General features: G+C 59.8%; 2 protein-coding genes across 18 annotated transcripts in view; one reads left to right on the top strand and one right to left on the bottom strand.

Annotated features, from left to right (window-relative positions):
• The first annotated feature begins 216 nt into the window (after positions 1–216).
• On the top strand, positions 217–7100 carry SLC22A12 (solute carrier family 22 member 12). Its single transcript, XM_068976503.1, is given in 12 exon segments — positions 217–618; positions 1195–1298; positions 1771–1928; positions 2002–2094; positions 2097–2160; positions 4308–4431; positions 4602–4711; positions 5701–5837; positions 5840–5893; positions 6386–6494; positions 6733–6796; positions 6798–7100. Coding segments are annotated over 12 exon segments (1722 nt in total).
• Positions 7101–13532: 6432 nt separating this feature from the next.
• NRXN2 (neurexin 2) overlaps positions 13533–22056 on the bottom strand; it is a 99118-nt gene continuing 90594 nt past the window's right edge. For 12 of the 17 annotated variants that reach the window (XM_068977604.1, XM_068977605.1, XM_068977608.1 and 9 more), the window contains one exon: positions 13533–13837. In XM_068977604.1, the coding sequence (XP_068833705.1) occupies positions 13533–13837 (305 nt within the window). Of the gene's footprint in view, positions 14420–16754; positions 16770–22056 lie in introns of all 17 variants that reach the window. The other 5 variants (XM_068977601.1, XM_068977603.1, XM_068977610.1 and 2 more) reach the window with 2 other exon arrangements.

Here is a 22056-nt window from a genome sequence, read left to right as displayed (position 1 = left end):
GACTCAGGTCCCAGCCGGAGCCACCCTGAGTGACAGCGCCCAGAGACCCCCGGGCTGAATCTGCATGGCGGGCATCGCTGCCATGCCCTGGGCAGCCCGGCCAGTGCAGCAGGAGGTGCTGCGGGGGGCGGGGGGCAGGCCCCCCGCATCAGCCCCTCTGCCCTGAGCCAGCCTCTGTGAGGTGGGCACCTCCACTGGCGCCTCCAGGCAGGCTCCATGGCTTTTTCTGAACTCCTGGACCGAGTGGGCAGCCGGGGCCGGTTCCAGGTTCTCCAGATGGGGGACCTGGTCGTCCCCATCACGTGGCTCGGCCCTCAGAACGTACTGGAGAACTTCTCAGCCGCCGTGCCCAGCCACCGCTGCTGGGTGCCCCTCCTGGACAACAGCACAGCCCAAGCCAGTGTCCCCGGGGCCCCAGACCCCCAGGCTCTCCTGGCCGTCTCCATCCCACTGGGCCCCAACCGTGGGCCCCTCCAGTGTCGCTGCTTCCGCCACCCACAGTGGCAGCTCCTGGACCCCAACGCCACGGCCACCAACTGGAGTGAGGCCAACACGGAGCTATGCGTGGACGGCTGGGTCTGCGACCGCAGCACCTTCACCTCCCCCATCGTGACCGAGGTAGGGGCCTCCCCTCAGACCGTCCCCAAGTCCTGACACCCTAGAGGCCAAAGTCACAGATCACAGCCGGCTGGATTCAAAATGGCCCAGTCCGAGGGGCAGCGAGGGGACTCCCACCACCGTTGGCCTCCGCATTCACAGGCAGCTTCCAGGTCCTTCTTGGGTTGGTGGCAGGAATGAGCTTGCAGAAGCCTCAGGGGCACTCCGCAGAGTCACTGGGTTCCCAGAGGCAGCCTCCAGCAGATGAGGGAGACAGGAGAGGCAGCCCACCCAGCAAGCAGGAAGGGGACTCTCTATGGAAAGGAGGGAAGTGGCCTCTGAAAGACAGAAGAAGGCGCCAGCGTGGGTGGATGCTGTAGAGGGGCCTGGTGAGGAGGCGGATGAGCCCAGAGAGGGCCTGACCCCGGACCTGGGACAACAGGGAGCCAAGGAGGGGCTTAGGCAAGGGGTGACGACCCCCAAGGTCATGGGGCCGGACACCCAGCCCCAGCTCCCTGGGCTTTCCCATCTAGCCCCCCTGCCGCCCCCCCCCCCAGCCTCCTGAGCTCAGATCCCTGGCCCCTCCTCTCCCACCAGTGGGACCTGGTGTGTGATGCTCGGGCCCTGAAGCCCATGGAGCCGTCCATCTACCTGGCCGGGAACCTGGTGGGAGCGGCTGTGTGCGGCCACGTACGTGACAGGTGAGGTGCCCCGTCCCCTCACTGCCCCTGCGCCCCAAGACCCTGGGCCCTGACTGGCCCTGAACTGGCGGGATCTGGGGAGAAAACTCCATCTGATGTGGGTACCTCTCATGAGACCCTCCAGCTGTGCTGCTAAGCAAGCTGAGTCCCTCTCTGGGCCTCAGCTTCACGGACTCCTCTCTGGGGCCGTGAAGGGTCCTTGTTCTCATCAAACATTCACTGCTAAAGCCTGCTCAGCCACAGGTTGCTGCTTGGCTGACCAGCTACTGCTTGGCTGCCCCTGCTGACAGGGAGCTCACCCTCTGCCCAGTGCCTCAGGGGGCTCTCCCTGTGCTCACAAGCCCTCCCTCCGTGGATGCAGAATGGGGGTCTGGACCCGGGAGTCGCTCAGTGGGCAAGCAGAGGGGCCCAGACCCCCATGGCCAGCGCCGCGGCACCCCATGGACCCGGCTGCCCCACGTGTTTGCCGCAGGTTTGGGCACTGGCGGGTGCTGACCTGGAACCACCTTCAGGGGGCCGTGGCAGGCACGGTGGCTGCCTTTGCCCCCACCTTCTTCATGTACTGCCTCTTCCACTTCCTGGTGGCCTTCGCTGTGGCGGGCACCATGCTAACACCATCATTCTCCGTAGGTCCCCGACCCTGGCCAGGCAGGGGAGGCTTGTGCGGGCTCCCAGGCCGATCCACTTGGTCTCCACTTGGCAGAGTGGATGTCAGCACAAGCCCGCGTCCTGGTGATGACCCTGAACTCCCTGGGCTACACCTTCGGCCACGTCCTCCTGGCTGCGGTGGCCTACGGCACGACAGGACGCTGCTGCAGCCGGCTGTCTCTGTTCCCTACTTCCTCTGCTTTGTGTTCTCCTGGTGGGTGCCGCCCAGCTCCCTCCCTGCAGGAGACCCACTCTCCACCCTGGGCACAGAGGCCTGGGATGCAGAAAGCCAGACGGGAGCCACAGGAGCCTGGCACGGCCCCAGCTCCCAACACCCCGCACCCCTGACCCAGGGCCTCTCCTTCCCCTGCTCCTCCCAGGCGTCTCCTCCCCCTTCCTTCCCATCGCTTCTCAGCCCATCCCCGTCTCCTGTCCTTGCCTGCCTTGGCATGTGCACCTCCGGGCACGTGTTCTGAGCCCTTCCTTTGTGCCAGGCCTGGCAGCACTAGGCCAGGTCGGGGCGGATGGGATGCAAAGCTACCACACACACACACACACACACACACACACACACACACACACCACTCCGAGAACACACTCACTCCTCAGAGCAGGAGGCAATCACGTCTCACGCAGCAGCCCTGAGCAGAGGCACCTGCACCCGGCCGGTGGCCTTCGGGGTTGGCAGACTGGCCCCCACATCACGAGAGTAAAGGGCAGAGGTCAGTGAGGCAGACTCCAGGGCCCGGCGCTGATGCTGGCCCGCGCGGCCGAGCCCCGCTTGCCCTGGCAGACAGGCCCGCGCGGGGGCTATGGGCACACGTGCGCTTGTGACTCCACTACCTCCTCACTCCCACAAGTGGCCACTGAGCACCAGCCCGGGCGGGGCCCTGGCTGTGCCCGGGGAGACAGTGATGAGCAGGAGAGAAATCCCACACACCAGAGCATCACAGACCACTCAGTTTAGGGGGCCCATCTGAGGAGGGGACCCCATGGCCCCTCAGCTCCCTCCAGCTTCTCTGCTTCTCTTCCAACCCAATTTCTCATTGTGAGACGCATCTGCATGTGCCACCCCACGCCAGTGACCCCGCCGCCCTCGCCCGGCCACCTGTCGCTCTGGCCCTGCAGCCCACGAAAGGGCACCACTGTCCTCTCCCGGGACCTCCCCTGTGCCCATGGCTCTCCTTCTCCAAACGCTGCAGGCCCCCACCCCCTCCTCGGCCTGCCTCTCTGCGGCCTCCAGCCACCTGGGTGACGTCCCCTTCCCTACTGTCTCAGCATCACAAACGTAGCATCTACACCCGCTCCTCCCCGGGGCCTCCCCTACACCTCCTCCTCCCCTGTGGGGCCACCCACAGGTACTGGAGTCGGAGTCGCCCTGACACCTCCCTCTCCTTCACGGCTCCCGCACACCTAGTCCGGCAGGTCACGGGGTCTTGTCAACTCTACCTCTGATGTGCACTGGAGTCCCCCTCTCTGGCTCTGCAAACCCCCAAGGACCTCAGGGCCCCACCTGCTGCGGGGGGAGCGTGTCTGGCTGGGGCACCTGTGTCCAGCAGCAGGAGCCAGTGTGGGGCGGTGGGCACAGAAAGGGGTCCGAGGTCTGGATGGTGCAGGGGGTCTGGGCTTGATGTTGAGGGGCTGGGAGACAGATTAGTGTTAGGGGTTGGGTCCTGCCACAGGGAGGGGGCGCTGGGAGGTGTGGGGCTGACTGGCACCCAGGAGGTGGTGACTGTTGCCTGGCATGGGCGAATGGGCCAAAAGTGAGGCAAGGGCCGTGGGCTGGTCGCCTGCAGGGGGCGCTGGAGGTGACGGGCGCTGGTGACTAATGGGTGCAGGTTGAGAGGGCCTGAGCCCCACCATGGGTGTGAGGATGTTTGCAGCAAGGGGCTCCAGGGGAGGGGCCAGCTCAGGCAGGAAGGTGTGGCCATGGGGGTGAAAGGCAGGCAGGAGGGCCCTGTGACACTCGGGAGGGCTGGACAGCGGGGGACCCTGGTGGGCCTGCAGGACAGAGGTCCTGGAGCCATCAGGGGCGTGTTCACTGCACACAGGCCCTCCCAGCCCTGGCTCCCAGGTGAGGCTGGGAGAAGGGGCTTGGGGTCAGGAGGGAGGCAGGAAGGAAGGACAGGGACCCCCAACCCCAGCCCAAGAGAGGGAGGAGGCAGACCTGGCCCCCACAGCCAGCGCCCTTTGCTCCTTGCCACACACCCCCGGCCCCCAAACTTCAGCCACCCTGAGCCTGGGGCAGCCAGTGAGGCCACCCCTTTGGCAGGAGACAGAGGGGCAGAGAGGCTCGTGCAGGCCAGGCCCTGGGGGGCGCAGGCAGAGACCTCCTGCTCTCCTCCCTCTCCCCAACCCCAGGTGGCTGGCAGAATCGGCACGATGGCTCCTCATTATGGGCAGGCCGGAGCGGGGCCTGTGGGAGCTACAGACGGTGGCCACCGTCAACCGGAAGAGGGCAGTGGGGGATGGGCTGACCGTCAAGGTGAGCCGAGGCTGGGCCTTCCCCCAGGGCTAGACCCTCAGACCCTCTCCTGTCCCTGAACAGGGTCCCTGGGAGATGGACGGAGGGCCCCAGGCCCCCACGATGGGGGTCATAGGGAGGAGGGCCGGGCAGTGACCGAATGCTGACAACCCTCCCCACCCTCCCTCCAGGTCTTGCGCTCAGCCACGCAGGAAGAGCTGAGTGTGAGCCAGACTCCTGGAAGCCTGGTCGCTCTGCTCTGCACTCCTGGCCTGGGCCTCCGGACCTGTGTTTTCACCCTGTGCAGATAGACGCCCCTCTAGTGTGCGCTTGACGACCCCCACCCCACCCGGCCCCAGCCTCCGCCTCGGGCCACCAGCAGCCGGGGAGCCTGGAGTCAGGGCTCTGCTGGCATCCACTGGCTCTGCCGACTCTTCTACTGGCCCCACTAGCTGAGAGGGCCTCTAAGACCAGGCCTGAGGCACTGACTCTCTCCATTAGGCTCCCACAGGAAACTGCCCGGGGCCAGGAGGACTCAGGCGGGGACGGGTCAACAGGAGAGATTAGCAAGGAGGATACACAGCAAAGTTGCTGGGAGAACTGCAGAGCCCAACAGGCAGAGGAGGCAGCTGGAGAATTCAGCGGCAGAAAGGCACATCTACCCTGGGGCTTCCCAGGGGGCGCTGGTGGTAAAGAACCCACCTGCCAGTGCAGGAGACGTAAGAGACCCAGGTTCTATCCCTGGGTCGGGAAGATCCCCCAGAGGAGGGCATGGAAACCCACTCCAGTATTCTTGCCTGGAGAATCCCATGGGCAGAGGATCCTGGTGGGCTACAGTCCACAGGATCACAAGAGTCAGACACGACTGACGAAGCTTAGCATGCACGCGCGCACCTAGTTTGGAAGAACCAGAGAGAAGGGAGAGGGGTTATCAGAGCTCAGGAGCCAGGACCACCTGGCAAAGACTGAACCCACCAGGACCACAGAGAAAGGGGCTGGTCAGCGGAAGCTGGAGCCGTGGAGGGGACGCCTCCACTGCCAACAAGGTGCCCAGAGAGCGGGGGAGCAATACTTCCTCTTTGCCCTAGTCCCGCCTCCAGTCTCTCCCCAGTGCCTCCCATTGGCCGAAGCTCAGGAGACGTGGCACTGGCAAGGGAACCTGGGAAATGTAGTCCATAGCGACCGCCCAACCAATGGGTACAGAGCCAGCAGGGAAGGGTGGAGGCAGGTCGGAGAACAAACCAGCTGCCCATCCCCAGCCAGAATTCACCTACGTACCCCCACCCTCAGGTTTGCCCTTGGTTTCACCTTCTACGTCCTGATCCTGGACCTGCAGGCCCTAGGCAGCAACATCTTCCTGCTCCAAGCCTTTACTGTGGTCACGGACATCCCAGCCAAGGTCGGCACCCTGCTGCTGCCGGGCCGCCTGTGATTTTGGTGCTGGCGGGCCTCTGCCTCCTAGCCAACACGCTGGTGCCCCACGGTGAGCAGGCGGGCCTGGATGCACGTGGCTGCGGCCAGAGGCTCCCTACCTAGGAGAGCTTAAGCCACGAAAAGAGTCCTCTTTTTCCCCCCATCAAAAGGGCACTGGACTAGAGTAGGGCCCACTTAGGAAGGAGTCTGCTGGGCCGTCTGGATGAGATGGTGGCGGCCTGCACTGGACAGCATTATGAGAAATCGTGGAGACAGAATAACTGTGATGGATTGCTGGGATGGGGTGGGGGCTGGGGGTGCTGTTGAGAAGGGCAGAGAAATGGAGGGGGTGGAGGAGGACTCCCAGGGTCTGGATCTGGGAGTCTGGGTGGGAGCAGACTGGGCGGGGGGTCGGGGGGCAGGGAATGTGGTCACTTAGGGCACAGTGCATGTGTGGGGTCTGGGGACACCCAGGTGGAGGTGACGAGCAGACATTTGGAAGGTCCTGGGGAGAGCCCGGGACCCCCGCCAACAAGCCTGCCAAACCCATCTCTATCCACAGAGATGGAGGCCCTGTGCTCAGCCCTCGCCGTGTTGGGGCTCAGGGGAGTGGGGGCTGCCTTCACCTGCTTCCCCATCTATACCGCCTAGCTCTTCCCCACTGTGCTCAGGTGAGCCCCATGGAGGCGGGACTTCCGGGTTGGGAGGGTGCCGTGGGCGTGGCCTCCCCAGACCAGATGTTCGCGCCTCGAACTTCTCTTTCACGTGACCTCGGGGCTGCCCAGGTGCATCCCAGCCTAGCCTGACCCATGGTGCCTCTTGGGACTGAGAGGGCCAGGCCAGAGTGAGAGGTCAAAGCCGTAGGCAGGCAGGCAGTACGACCCCTCACAGGTGCATCTATGCCGGCAGGATGACCGCAGGGGACCTGTGCCAGATGGCCACCCAAGCAGGAGCCATCCTGGGGCCTCTGGTCCCGGCTGCTGCGCGTCTGTGGAGCCTCCCTGCCGCTGCTGGCATGCGGGGTGATACCCGTGCTGAGCGGCCTGGCTGCGCTGCTGGTGCTGCCCAAGCCCCAGAGCCTGCCGCTGCCCAACACCATCCAAGACCTGCAGAGGCAGTCAGTGGACGAAGCTCCGGCCATCCCCTCCGCCCTCCCTGGAGCCCCAGAACAGGGCGGGCCTGGCCACCCACCCTCATCGCCAGACAAAGGGAGAAGCAGAGGCCCAGAGAGGGATAGGATTGGCCTGGAGTCACACAGCACCTGTTTGGGAGACTAGAGACCCAGGGCTCAGTCTCCCAGCTGACAGTGTGGACTTGGTCCCCTGCCCTTCATTCCACCATTTGAGACCTGAGTGGCCCACCTACCCCCAGCTCCACCTAGAGAGAGGTCGAGGGGGCAGCATTTTGTGAGGTGGATAGAGAGAGGTCAAGGGGGCAGCATTTTGTGAGGTGGATAGAGAGAGGTCGAGGGGGCAGCATTTTGTGAGGTGGAGAGCTGAGGGTGTGGCAGCGGTACTGGACATTCTCATGGGCCCCAGACTCTACTCCTAAAGCCCCTGGATGTCTATCAGGGAAGTCACTCCCCATCCACCCCCATCACGTGCCCAAGAGCAGGGCAGCCGTGTCTCCTGAGTCCTCAGGATAGACACAGACCAGGAGTAACTTGCACCCATGAGACACAACCCCTCCATGTCTTTCCTGAACAGAGTAGTATGGAAGGCAACACGCTTCCAGGGACGTCCTGTCCTGAAATCCACAGGGTTTTAGGCCTCCTGGGAAGCCTGTGATGGGATGACTTCTCGGCAGAAGGAGAGCAAAGGCCTTCCTTTCCGGAGGGCCTGGGGACTGCCCCTCCAGCTGAGCCTGGCCTCACACTGTCTAAGGAGCTGCCTCCAACACAGAAAGGGCAAAGGATGGTGTAACTGGCAGGAGTCTGCCCGGTACACCGTCACCCGCCCCTCCCTCAAGGCTGCAGAGAGGAGCAGGGCCCGCAGTCAACCGCGTGCTTCCTTACCACTCACTGCCCCTGAGCTTGGAGGCTGACCGCCAGCCCCTCACGGCCTCCCCAGCTTTTCACTGCACCCCAGGGGCTCTGCAAGAGCAACAGTGAAGTCTCATATCCTCAGCTTCATCAGAAAGATGGCTCCAGCCCCTCCCACACCCTCCCCAGTCCAGCCGCCCGGCCATGTCTTCTGTCTGCCACCTTCTCTCCCTGACAACAACCTCCACCTCCTCCCAGACCCAGGGCCCAACGCAGGGCTTTAGTGAAATTCTCACCATGGCTGTGGCCACACGCCTGTCCCCCAGCCTACCAGCCTGTGAGTTCCCAGAGGGTGGGGTGTCCCCATGTCCCCAGCTCCCCTAGAGCAGAGGGGCGGTGGTGCGAGGGGGATGAGAGTGAATAAAAGAGCAAACAACTGCGCCTCTCCGGCTCTGTGATGTGCCCCAGAGTCTGCCTGGAAGGGGCGGTGGGGACTCCTTGCTGGGGCCGCCCTTTCCCAGGCCAGCTGTCCCGCCCTGAGTGTCAGCCCAGGGGCTGCGTTTTCCAGTCTCTGTTGTGGGCCAGGCACCGACCAGGCTGGACGCCTCAAGGCATTATCTCATTGCATCTTTTCCTGAAGCCTCTGAGGTAGATGCGGCCCCATTTTACGTGGGGGAAAACCAAGGCTCACAGAAACTGACTGCTGTGACACCGAGCTAATGGGGGCAGCGTCAGCAGTCGAGCCCAGGTCCAAAGGTCTCTGGAGCCAGCTCTGGCCACTACCCTCCAGCCTGCACTCAGGCCTCAATCTGGGTGCTCAGTGAAGCTTCTGGAGGGCACAGACACCATCTGAGAACCATCCAGAACCCCTGCACTGGCACCACTTACAGGGAAACCAGGCACAAGTGCTCAGATGGAAAGGGATGACCCCTGAGCTCTCATGGCCCAGCTCACACACACATGGGGGCCCAGCGGGTCTCCAGCAGCCGTGCCGTCTGCTGAGCCACCCCCGACTTGTGCTCAGGTGCTCTCTGGTCCGCCTGTGTGTCTGCTTCCAGGTGCCTCAGCAGAGCGCCACACACCTCTACACACACACATCAGTGATGTGTACACATGCACAAGTGGGCACACACATGAGAAGGCTATTGGGAGATCAGGAAGCAGCTCCCTGGCCCCCAGGGAGATGGGCTCACTCCCTGGCTTGGTCTTCTCTGCCTGGGCCTCTGGGAGGTCATGACCTTTAGCTATGTGCCTCCAGTGAAGACCCCAGGACAAAGGGGATGGGGCGGGGATCGCATTGGTAAAGATACCCAAAGATGAGGCTGTGCCACCTGCCCTGGACTTTCTGTCTTGTCCACCTGCTGCCCAACTGAGCCCCCGCTGCCTTACTTCCCCTTGCTTAGCATTCCTAGGGCCTCAGGGTGGCCAGAAGCTTCCAGAAGGCAGACCCCTTCACTAAAGCCCTGTGTTGGCAGGGGAGAGATGACTCCTCCCCTCCCCAAGGGTGTCCTCCAGCTTACCAAGTGCTCAGAGTCATCTGTCTGCCCATATTCAGAATGGCCTTGCTCCTGGTCCTTCCAGGTGGTCTCAGCCTGCCAGGACCCAGGGGGGCCCACCTAGTTCCCACATGGCACTCCTCACTTAACTCGTGTGTGTGTGCTCAGCTGCTTCAGTTGTGTCCAACTCTTTACGATCCCATGACCTGTAGTCTGCCAGGCTCCTCTGTCTATGGGATTCTCCAGGCAAGAATACTGGAGTGAGTTGCCATTTCCTCCTCCAGGGGAGCTTCCTGACCCAGGGATCAAACCCGCGTCTCTTACATCTCCTGCATTGGCAGGCAGGGTCTTTACCACTAGCGCCACTTGGGAAGCCTCACTTAGCAGGACCTGGACGCTGGGAGGCCCAGGGCCCTGGCCCTCTGGGGCAACGAGGGAGAAAGTGTCATCACCATGGCGGAGTGAGTGCCCTGCCAAGGGCAAAGGGGCCTCCCTCAGCAGCAACCACAGGTCTGCAATCAGCTGGGCACTGCCCCTCGAGTGGCAGGCCTTCACCTGGGATGCACCCTCTCTCTTGATATCCATCACAGGGAGCTCCTGGCCCAGCAGCTGCTAGGCACCCTGCAGGGCACCCCTGCCAGGCACCCCTTCAGTCACCTTCCTCCACTCCCCCCATCATTAGCAGTAGAAGCCTCAGGCAGCGGGGACAGGAAAATGCCTCAAGACCCACTTTGACAATTCTCCTGCCTCCAGCCAGGCCTGCAGCTCACCCGGGAGGGTGTGTGAGGAGGGGCAGCGCCGGCCACACAGGCTCCACATCCACTGCCAGGAGGAGGGCCTCTTGCCCAAAGAGCCCCCGCGCTAGCTGCGATTGTGTTCCCGCACTTGGGGGCCTGCCTGGCCAGTGCAGGTCTCACAGTCAAAGGTGTCAGCCAGGCTTCACTGCAAGCTTCTTCCCCAACCCCGTCCTTCGTTCTCCCCTCCCACCCCCTAGAATCTCCTGACACATCCCCACAAGTACCAGTGTCCAGGAGCAGGGTACCCAGAGTTTCACCCATCCCCATGCTGTTCAGACTCTCCTGGGGGTCACTGCCAGCCCAGCCAGACACCAGGAGCCCAGGTCAGGCCCAGGCGGTAAGTTCAACATGAGATGCACAGGATGAAGGGGTTAAGACCAAGGGGACTGTCTCTTACAGACAAGCACACTGAGTGGCAGAGGCCAGGAGTCTTTCCTCACTACTGAGTCGTTGGGCGGCAGGGCTCTTAGCTTCCTCACAGAAAGCAAAACACAATCGCACAGCCACACAGCAATGAGTCAGACGGGAGTCCATCTTCCAAGTCCTGCACTGTCCTTCTTTCTGACCCCCTACCCCGATAGACTGTTCGAGGCCACTCTGGAAACTTCTGGAGTAAGGATGTTCCTTTCTTGACACCAAGGAGCTCCTGCCTCCTGTCTTTGTTTTCTTTGGCTAGTGGTGATGGGGGCAGGAGAACCCGAGATAAGTCTCCACTCCTTGGACAGGGAGAGCAGCAGCAGAAGACCCTGGGGCGAGGCCATGACCAGCACAGGGACAAGACATCCTGACAAGCTTGCCCCCATCAGGCCTTGCACAGGCTCCCGCAGAGGGTGACAGCTGACCTCAGTGAGGCTGCCCTCCAAGACTGTGAGTGGTAGGAGACAAGCGAGGCCCAACCCTCCCTCCTGGTGACTGGTTCAGGAAAGAGAGGAGAGGTCAAGTCCATGGAAATCCACCCCCTGGGGCGGCTGGGGGAGGACTCGCTCTCCCACCCCCGTTAGGACTCGGGGTGGAGGGAGGACTCTCAAGGGCCACTGGGACACACCCCATGAGGGGAAGGGTCCCACCACAAAAGCTTCATCCCAGAATGGAGGGATGCAGGGGGAGATGAGGTGGATCTGGATGGGGTTCCCTGGGCATTGAGCCCAAGGACCCTGGGAGGTGTCCAGGCCCAAACAATGACCAATCTTATGAAACTGTTGCAAGAACACGCTGGCCAGGGGTGGAAGTTCAGGAAGCACAATAGGGCGATGAAGGCGGGCGATGAAGGGTGACGACGAGCCAAGAGCTCGAGAAGGCAGAGCCTGGAGCAGCGGGATGGGGGGCAAGACCTACCAAGCAGAAGGCAGAGGAGACCTGAGTGATGGAGTGTGGCTGAGTCCTGTCTCCAAAAGCCTGGTGCTCCGGCGCAGCCCCCTGGGAGATGCAGACTCACCCACACTCCCGAGGATGCGCGAGTACAACCGAGGATGCGTGGGCCCTCATGTACAACCTCCACCTTGAGAGTCTCGGCTTCTTTAGACCAAGAGGATGAACAAATACAGACCCATCTGCGCATGTCTGGGACCTTGGGCCCATTTCGTGTCCCCATGAAGAAGCAAACAGCTGGTCTGAGGTGTATGGACCCTTCTCCCACCTGCAGCCCCAGGTGCTGCCCACTGTCAGCCAGTGGGGTGCAAGGGCCAAACTCTAGAGATGTAAAAGGGGCAGAGATCCCGGAGTTAGGTGGAACTGGGGGAAAATTTGGACTCAGATACTGACCCACCTTGAGACCTTGGACTAGCAGCTGAAGCTCTTCCCACCCACGAATAACATTACCTCCCCCGGGGGCTATGTCAAGGCTGTCCCCCCCACCTCCCCACGCACACGCAGCCACTACCAGAATGCAGGCCCTTTCTAGCCACTAGAGGGCAAAAGGATGCTCCCACTTCGGGATCTGTCCACCCCCAGAGTCCGCCTGCCAATGTAGGAGACACAATAGACTCGGGTTGGATCCCTGGCTTGGGAAGATCCCCTGGAGTAGGAAATGGCAACCCACTCCAGTATTCTTGCCTGGAAAATCCCATGGATAGAGGAGCCTGGTGGGCTACAGTCCATGGGGTCTCAGAGTTAGACACGACTAAGCACACACACAGGCACCGAGAGAAGCTAAGGTCCATGGCCAGTGGGGCCAGAGACCAGTCATCGCTCTCGGGCCTGGGGGCTGTCTGGGACGTGAGGGTGAGACAAAGACAAGCTGCCTCAAGGAGCTCAAAGTCATGCTCAACCCAAACCTTTGGGCACTACTTACCAGCTCTCATGGGCTCATCTGGGCCCAGATCCCAGCCCAGAGCTGGGACCAGTGTCCCAACAGCACCCGACCCGAACAAACTGCACAGGACCTTTGGATTTGGAAAGTTTTTGTTTTCTTTTCCCACACATTTCCGGGGTTGGGGTGTTTTCCAAGACTCAGACACATTTGTTAACAAAGAGAGAAAAAAAACTGGGGGAGCAGGGAGCCTGTGGGCAGAGAAGTGATCCCAGCAGTCCGCGGGCTATGCCTGGCTCCCCCTCTTCCCTGCTGCCCGCGCCCAACGGGTGCCACAGGCTGCTGCTCGCGATATCTAGATTATTTGTCTTCAATATATATCTGCATTTGCCTTTCCCCTCCCACCCGCCCCCCACCCTGCTCCTCCAGCAGCTTCCCCATCAATGCACGTCGCCCGGCGGCACACAGCAGGGCAGGCCTTCCCAGGCCCGAGCCCCTTCCCTGGGTGGGGCACCAGGCAGGCCCCTCCTCCTGGTGGGCGGAGCCAGGGCTCTCGAGGCCGCCCAGGCCCCGCCCCGCCCCGCCCCTCTCTGGCCCGCTCCGCCCACCCTCCCGCCCTTCTCCCACCGACTCTGGAAACCCAAAGGGAGGAAAGGAAGGGAGAAACCTGACACACACAAAGGAGAAGTGGGGAAGGAGGGTGGGGACTGAGAGACACAGCAAGCCTGGGGTGGGGACTGAAGGGCTTGGGGAGAGAAGGAAGGCAGGAGGAACAGAGGGAGCAAGAAGAAAAATGGAGGGAAATGAACAGGACGAGTAGCGGACACTGTACAAAACCCCCAGCCTTCCTTCCCGCCCAACCCCACCAAAATAAAACTACCCCACTTAAAAAAATAAATCAACCCAGGGCTGTAAGCATGTGCCCTGTCCGGCGGGCGCAGAGCTGAGGGACAGACAGCCCCAGGACGGACGATAACTCCGCGCCGGACAGCCGGCAGGAGGAAGGGGACGAGCACGGGGTTTTCCTTTCCTTCTTTTTCTTTTTTTTTTTTTGCGTTTCCTCTTCGTGAGAGAAGTCTGAGGCAGCCAGGGAGTGGGTCCCCAGGGCCCCGGCAGGGAGAGGGCCGCACCCTCCTCCCGGTCTCTCCCGGGAGGGGCAGCTGGCAGTGGGGCGCGGTGCCGGGGGCTCAGACGTAATACTCCTTGTCTTTGTTCTTCTTGGCCTTGCTGGGCGTCTTGGGGGCGGCCGGGGCCTTCTCTTTCACCACCGCCCCGTTGCTCTGGGCCGAGTTACTGATGTAGTTCCGGCTCTGGTCCACCTGGTAGGAGCCCTCGTCGCGGTTGCGGTACTTGTACATGGCATAGAGGAGGATGAGGATGCAGAGCGCCGCGGCCGCCACGATGCCCACCACCATGCCCGTGGTGCTGCTGGACTCCCGGATCACCTCCACCGCGCCCGGCGGGCCCCGCTCCCCAGGCCCGGTGGGGTTGGCTGTGGGCAGATGGGGGAAGCCGGGAGCGGAGGTCACGCCGGGGCGCAGGGGAGGGGGCCTCCGCGGCTCGAAGGACGTGGGGGCCCCAGGCCCCAGGGGTGGGTTTTCCAGCAGGGGCTGCAGCGGGTCTCGGTGGTTCATTTTGCCCGCTGGCAGGTTGGGGGCCGGGGCGGAGGGGGCGAGCAGCACCCCGGGGGCTCCCGTCGCCCCATCTGTCCTGAGGTTGGGCCGGGGAGCGGGCTTGCGCGGGGACAGGAGGGTAGTGCGGTCCGTGACCAGGGGAAAGGTGGTGTAAAAGTCCTCGTCGTCCGTGGGGGGGAGGCTGGAGTCAAAGACCTCCCCGGAGGCAAAGCCCGAGGCCTCGATAGGCTCCTCGCAGTCGCTGTCGTCCTGCTCTGCCTGACAGGGGCCCCCGGCGGGCGGGCGGCGGGCCGCGGGCGGGGGCAGGGTGTCTTGGGTGGCACCCACGCCGGTGAGGAAGGGGTAGAAGGTGGGGGGTGGGGGCACGAAGGGGGATCGAGTGGCCACGGGAGGGGGGTCTAAGGAGTCCTCCGTGATTATGGGCAATATTAACTCTCCTCCTAGAACAAGAGAGAGAAGAGAAAAGACAGGGCGTCAGCGAGGGCCGGGGCGCAGGCGGCCGGCACAGAGAGAGAAATAACAGCCTCACACACCCAAATCGGTTCCAATTGGCTTTGGCGGAGACTAGAGCGGGCTGGGCCCTACCGCCAGCCGGCCGGAGCCCTGCGCTTTAAGCGGGCAGCGGCTCGGATGCTCTGGGCACCCCACGCACGGGCTCTGTGGCTCTCTCGGTTTTGTTTTTTTGTTTGTCTTAAGAAACCAAAAGGAACAGAAAGGAAAGGAAATAGAAAAGAAATGGAAAAAAACAAAACAAAAAAACTCTACTGGTTTAAGGTTTTAAAAACAGATACAAGAGCAGCATATAAACAAACCTAACAACGATATCTTTTAGGGTTTTTTCTAGGTTTTTCTCTTTTTTTGCTTTTTTTTTTTTTTTTGCTTTTGTTTTTAAAAAAGAAGATAGCATACCACGGAATTCAGGCAACTTACATCAACAAATAGGCCGTGTGATTTTAGCATGAAGAAAAAAATTACAAACAGAGCTGTGTAAGCGGGTTCTCCCGGAAAAAATAAGAAAAAACAACTTTTCCGTACAACGTTTCCTGTCTATCTGTTTGGTATCTCCCTCCCTCACTCTTCTCTCCCTGAACAACTTGCTTCCTCCAGAGTACTCTCCTCCCTCGCTTGTGCCCTCTCCCCCTCATTAAACACAAAACGGAAATGTGCAGAGTGAAGGCTGGCATGGAGGAACTGGTACCATAACTCGGTGTTGGCGTGGGGAGGAGGGAGGGAGCAGACAGAAGGGGGGCTTGGGAGGAGGTACATGACAGGCAGCCGTGTAGGAATCACCTGAGGTTAGAGGACTTGGGAGGGGATGGTTGTGGGAAGGGGCTTTGAAGGCTAATTGCAAGTTGGCCACAGGGAGAGGAGAAATTGAACATGGGAAGGGATGAGGAGTGGCAGGAGGTCACAGACACACTGGAGGAGGTCCTATCGGACTTTGGGAGTGGTAGTGAGAAGCCATGTGAAGTTAGGGAGGTGAGGAGAGACAGGGAGTGAGTGAAGGAACTAGGCAGGAACACATGATTCTCGAGCTAACCTAAATCCCCAACTTTCTCTTTCTTCACCCTCCACCTCTGACCCCCACTGACTTCCCCCCCTCCCCCTCCCCAGAACCCCCATGGGCCGCCAGGACCTGGCCAGGGCTTGACTGCCTCTGGCCTTCTTATTATTGTTAAAACAATAATAAAACAACGGAAAGAAGAAGAAAGCAAAAAAAGAAAAGAAAATACATACACAGCCATCTGGGAAGGATGTACTTGCTAATATAGGGCCCAGGAGAACTACGGGGGAGGGCCTCTGGGGGTGGGAGCCTAGGTCTGATAGCTGGAGTCCCCTGGATAGAAACTGCAATTCCCATCAGCCCCAAAGAGTGAGAACTACAAATCTCATTAGCCCTTACAGGAGTGTGGACCACAATTCCCATCAGCCCCTGGGTCAACAGCTACAACACCCATCAGCCCCCTGGACAACCCCTCTCAAACCAAAACACTGCAACCCACTGGTCTGGGGCCGAAGGGAGCTGAGCCGTGGGTCCTAGGGGGCTGGTGGAAGCACTCCCTCCTCTTGGAGAGGCAGCTCTGGGTCTGGTGTGAGTGGTAGCTTTCTCTTCTAGTACTCCTTCCAGCTCAGCTCAAGCCATGCCCCCTATCTGAGTGCTCATCTCTGATATCTCTGCAGCATTTGATCTGTACAGATCACACCACAAGCCTCCCACCCCATCTAAGGGGAGCTTCTCAGGACTCCACTGGCAGATCCCTCTGTCCCATGCAGCCCGGCCGGCCATGTGCCACCACCACGTCTTGGCACCTCTTCTCCTCCTCCCCCCACCCAAAGTGCTCTGGTCTCTGCCCTGCTGTTCAAACACCTCTGCTGATCCTCTGGCAGAGCCATCCTTGGTCACAGTAGCCAGCTCAGCCAAGATCTTGCTATTGAACTCAGAGCCTCGCCAAGCTCCTCAGGCTGCTCTCCCCACCAGGATCTAACCTCCCCCGGGCAGGAGCTCACCTGCACCCCAAACTGTGAAGCCTCTGAGCACCTGGCCTTCCACAGGCTCAGCCACCCTGGAAAACTGAGCCAAGAACAGAGAAGCATGCCCTGTGGGGCTGGGACTGCCCAATACCAGCTTATCATGGAGGAGAGTGCTGAGGCCTGCAGTGGGCAGGACTTCCAGGTGTCAGTGTTGGGCTACTTGAATGGACTATCCCGTCTCTTCTGTGGCTCTCGGAGGCCAGGGAAGGGTCATGTCTCACAAGGAGCCCCAGAAGGCCTGACTCGTCCTTCCCGTGCCTGCAGGAATCTGCTAGGCTGCTTACCTCTCGGTTTCGATTTTAACCTGGGAGGCCAAGACCTGTTCTATCATGAATTCCTATGTGACTGTAGGTAAGTTTCTTTCATTTTCTGGGCTTCAATTTCCTCATTTATAACATTAGGGTACTGGGCTCCAGGCCCAGAGTGAGGCCAAGGCCTGGCTCCCAACCTAGGGAGGAACATAGTTGGTCCTCCATCCCTACCTGAACCCTACACCCACCAAGATTAGCCCAGCAACCTGGTCCCTGGGTCAGGGGCAAACTCAGCTGTTAGATCTGAGGAGGCTGGTAGCCCATCAAATGGTGACATCTGGGCCCGATTATGACAAGGCTCCCTTCCCTGCATGAACCATGAACACATCTGGGGTACTCACTGCAGGCCCACACCACTTGCCCTCTTCCTGACCTTTTGCATTCTGTTCAGAGCACCTTCCCCCTGCTGATATCTCACTCATCCTTGAATCCAACCAAGCACCTCCTCTTCCAGGCAGACCTCCAGATGCTCCTCTCTGCCCTGGATGCCTCTGACACCATGTCCCTATTCTGTCCTGGAGGCACAGGTTTGGACTCCCTGCCAGGAAGGCCCAAGGCCCATCTGTCTCTCCTGAGTATCCAGCACTGGGCCTGGCACAGAGCAGGGGCTCGCTGTGTTTCAATCAGGGAAGGGAGGAAATTTCATCAGACATTTGCTCTGAGCCAGGCCAAGCTAGGTATCTGAGCAAAAGGGCTGGGAGCCCCTCTCACAGGCCAGAGCAGCTGGCTTCTGAATATCTTTCCTCCCTAGCCCCCGCAGGCAGCAGGCACTTCTGAGAGTTCAGCCTGGTAGGAGCGGCTCCATGGGCCCAGTTCTCACCCACAGTCTCCTCTACCTTCTGTCTTAGACTGGGCCACCAGTTGTTCTTGAAGACTTTAAGATCAAGGCTTGTCCTAGACAGGCTTCTCCTTGACAAGCTACCTATAGCTGGGGCTCCAGCAGAATGCCAGGCCCACGACATGGACCAGGAGACCCATGCTGGGGACACATCACAGCCCAGAGGGGGCTGATCAGGCCAATCAGGGCACAGAGCTGGCTGTCTACCCTCTTGCTCACCCCTACCCCACTAGATGAGGGTATTCAGGGGCCTCAGGCCTTGGATCACAGACAAGTCCTGCCCATCCTGAGTCCCCCACTCCACAACCATTTGCTGTAATTCACTGGTTCTTTAAGTCCTTGGGGCACACAGGCTCCCAGGATCCTCCTGTGAAGCACCCCGCTTCCCTGATCCCTGCCTCCAACACCTCCCAGGCCTGGTCACATTGACCTCTTGCCCCTGCCCTTCAACCCCAGCCACTTCTTGCCTCCATCTCCGGGGTGTGGTCCTGCCTCCTCAGCTCCTCTGGGGCTTTCCCCTGGGTCCAAGGCCTTGAGGGCATCTCCTGAGGGTGTCCTGCCCTCACCCACAGCCCCCACACTGCCACACCTGCCCCTTGATGCCCCCTTCTCATGGCCCTGAACACAAGCCTCCATCCCCGACACCATGTTCCCCCTGGGTCCCACAACCCCTACCCTCTCCACAAGACAACACACTATTGCAACCCCACACTGCCTTCCTTCTCCAGCACCCACTTAAGCCAGCCTGGGCTCTGTGGTAGTCAAGTCACACTCAAAATACGGTACTGCGTTTTTCTGAGGTCATTCATCAGTCCAGAAAGGGTCAGGCAAGCTTGCCCCAGTGAGGAATTAGTGGGGCCTGGAGAAGGGGAGGAGCCCTCAGAGATTCCTCACTGCAGAAGTCCAGCTGGGGGCTCCCCAGGTCACCCTTCCCACTGGACATCTGGCGTGCGGACTCAGGAAGACCCATGGTGCCTGGAATCCTGGGTCCAGTTCTACTCCAAGGGTGCACACTGGGATGGGGTGCCCCTGGGGGTCTAAGGGCCCTAGACAGCCTTTCTTCCCTCCTCCATTTCAGGCAAATGCAGCATTGGGGGAGTATTCACAGGGGCATTTATCATAGATACCACTCACCCTCTGCTCCTCAACTGAATTTCAGTGCATGGCAGTCCCCTTACTAAAGGGAATTCCATTCTGGCCAAGGAGATCACAAGCCACTCCCAAGCACCCTCCCCGCCCAGCAAAGCCTGGCTCTGGGGGCGGCTGGCCTGGCAAGCCGGACCCTTTCTGCTTTTAGGGCACAGAAGACCTTTAACTGGAAATCTAGCCAGGAGCCCCATTCCCACCCAAGCAAGATCTGCCAACCCCCAAAGAAGCATCTAGAACTGAAGCTGAGAGAGACAAAGCAATCAGGTGACTGAGGCCTCATCCACCAACCCTGGGTGCCCTGTCCAGACTGTGACTGTAAGAAGGCCACTAGTCCAGCATTTAATGGGGATTAGAAAAACAGCAGACCATCAATGTGGCCACAGCCCTGCAGGCGTACAGTTTGGCAGATTGTATCTTTGTGCAAAATTGGAAAAAGGCATCCTGTCTTGCTGGTGGACACAGCCCCACTCCAGGGTCCAGGACACGGCTTGGCAAGCAGAGCATTGGCGAGATTTCAGGCCTTACTCACCTGTTCCAGCAGAGAACAATCTGTGCAACTGTGTGCAGTGGCCTGAAGGGTGCAGCCCCTCCCCAACCGAAATCCCCGCACAGCAAGGGCACACAAGGGCCAAGGTGGAGTCAAGGCCTGAGACAGTGAGACGCATCCTGTGTGCACACACGTGCACACACATGCACCCACCCCTTTGAGGGGTCTGTTTCTGTGCACCTGGGCATGTGTCTCTAAGCATGTGTGTGCATGTGCGTGCAAACATGAACCTTGATGGATCTGGGCACATGAGCCCACATGGCAGCAAGTCTTAGCGGACGTTCGAGCATGTGAGTGAGTCTGGCCTCTGTACCTGGTTTTTACGTGGTGGTCTGAACTCATGTGTGCCCGTGTGAATGCATGAAAGTGTTCCTGAGGAGATGCGAGCCTACCACTGAGGGTCTGAGCACATGCAGTATGCCTCTGACCACCTCCTTCCCTTGGGCAGTGAGACTACATTTCCCAGCAGCCCTTGCAAGTAGGTGTGGCCATAGGAGGGAGCAGTGGGCAATGCTAGTACTGGCCCATAAACGCTCCAGGGTGCCAGGCTCTGCACTCTTTTTCCTCCTTCCAGTGACCTTGCCAACCTCGTGTTGAAATGGAGGAGCCACAGGTTGGAGGACCCTGGGTTCCCCGAGCACTCCTGCTAGTCACCCAGGTAGGGCTTCCCCTGAGTGAGAAACTTCCCTTGAAGGACCCACTCAGAATCAGGGGTTATCTGTTACAAAAACACACATTACCTTCACTAGTACAGACACAGCCCCAAGTGGGTGTCACATTAACAAAAACCTGTGGCCCTCAGGTAACAATCCAAGGAGATGGATTTGGAGGCTGGAAAGATGCAGGACCACATAACGCAGCCGCAGGACAGCTGGCATCTTGGATTAGGACCCGCCTGCACCTGCTGAGGCTGAGGCACTAAGGGAAAGTGCTCAGAAAGTCAGGATGGCAGGGCCGGCTTTCACCTCCTGCATTTAGTAACGTGTTACAAAAAAGAGACAATGTTAGACAAGAACTGGTGGGTTCACAACAGAGATGAAGGGACCAGAGAGAGCCCAGAATATGAGGCCTGCAAATGTCAGAAGAGCCGCTGCCCCTCAACCCCAAATCTTAAGAGAGAAGACTGGAGACGGCTTTCAGGGACAGTGGCCCAGTGACACTTTCGCCTGAATAACAGGGGTTCAGCCTGGCTTCTAGGATCAGACTAAGGATGTGGTTCCCCACCAATTGTTCCCAAAGCCCTCAAGATAGTCACCGCTAAATTAAGAGAGAAGACAGAGAAACAAGGAAATAAACAGGCTTGAGAATGATGCCTAGGAGAGAAGTCTGAGTGTGGGTCCATTGACTGTTTGAGCCTCAGAACCACCTTTGGGCCCCCAAATATGCACAGGAAGTGGACTGTCAAGGCTGTGGGGCCTCCAAGGAGGATGCTTTCGCAACACCCACCCAGAGATGGCCATGAAGGATAAAGGACTGGGAGGGACCTGCCAGAGGACAGCACCAGGGCTCCAGACCAAGGAGCCGAAAGTTCCTCCAGACAGCAGAGCAGGTTTCAGGGGGAAACGTCCCCACGACTGAGGGCAGAGCCCCGAGCTGCCTGCTGGCTGGATCTCCCGGTACCAGGAACTACAAGCTGCTGTGCCCTCCATCCTTCCCTTTGGATGCAGGGTTTTATGGTGGTGGTTGTCCCTGGTGTTCTGGGTGTGTGGGCAATGAGATCAATTATCCTTTTAGTTAATGGGTATCCAGACCACATATGGGTACCCAGGAGCTAAGTCTGGACCCTACGGAGAGAGTCCATCTTGCAGACATCCTCCCCTCTCAGAAGACTGTTCTAATCAGGTTGCGGGGAGGGGGGCTTTGGGTGTCTCCCTTGGGGAGGGGTGGGTGTGTTCAGTAGGTGGGAGAGAGTGGAATGCATCGTTTGTGACCCAAAGCCCAGACTGTGGCAGATAAATGGCTAGCTGGTCACCAAATCTGCTTTTGCTTCCTCCTGTGAGCACAGCAGGGCCATGCCTCCCAACCTGCCTGGAAGCTAGGCTGTGCCATGGGGACAGTGCTCTGGAGGGCAGCAGCAGCAGGGCCCAAGTGCCCCTCTCCCTCCCAGGCCTGGCCCATAAACCCTCCCCTTGTGCCCCTCCCCATTCATCCCCTTCCACCACAACTAGGGAAGTCACGGTGCAACTTCAAGGTGGACAGAGACTGACTCTGAATTAGCACTTGGAAAAGAGCTGCTCACCCATCAGGAACAGTGTTTACGTGAAGGAGAAGTCAATTTCTATGTGTTAAACCATGGTGTTGAGAGCTTGTTTTTTGTAACTAGCGTTATCTTAAGACAGGCTAGAATCTGAACACATCTGTGCCTCTGATTCTGAGCTAGATGTGTGGGTCTGAGCAAAAGGGTCAATGCCTGTGGAATTAGGCATGTGTACGCCTCTGAGGCCCCCATGTATGTGTGTTTGCCTCTGAGGCCCCGTGTGTGTGTGCACGCCTCTGAGGCCCCATGTGTGTGTGCACGCCTCTGAGGCCCTGTGTACGTGTGCACGGGAGCAGAGCCTTGGAAGGGCTGCACACATGTGGGCTACGTGCATGAGGTGGCTTCTCTGGGTCTGAACATGGGGGTTTATGCGAGGCTGAGTACACATGTATGTGCGGGCCCCTGTGGTCTGTGTGCTCACATGGTGAACAGGGAGGCAGGCA

The sequence above is a fragment of the Capricornis sumatraensis genome, chromosome 8, assembly GCF_032405125.1.
Source record: "Capricornis sumatraensis isolate serow.1 chromosome 8, serow.2, whole genome shotgun sequence".
Lineage (NCBI taxonomy): Eukaryota > Metazoa > Chordata > Mammalia > Artiodactyla > Bovidae > Capricornis > Capricornis sumatraensis.
The sequence above is the reverse complement of the archived record's forward strand: the minus strand, read 5'-3'. Positions and strand labels throughout refer to the sequence as shown.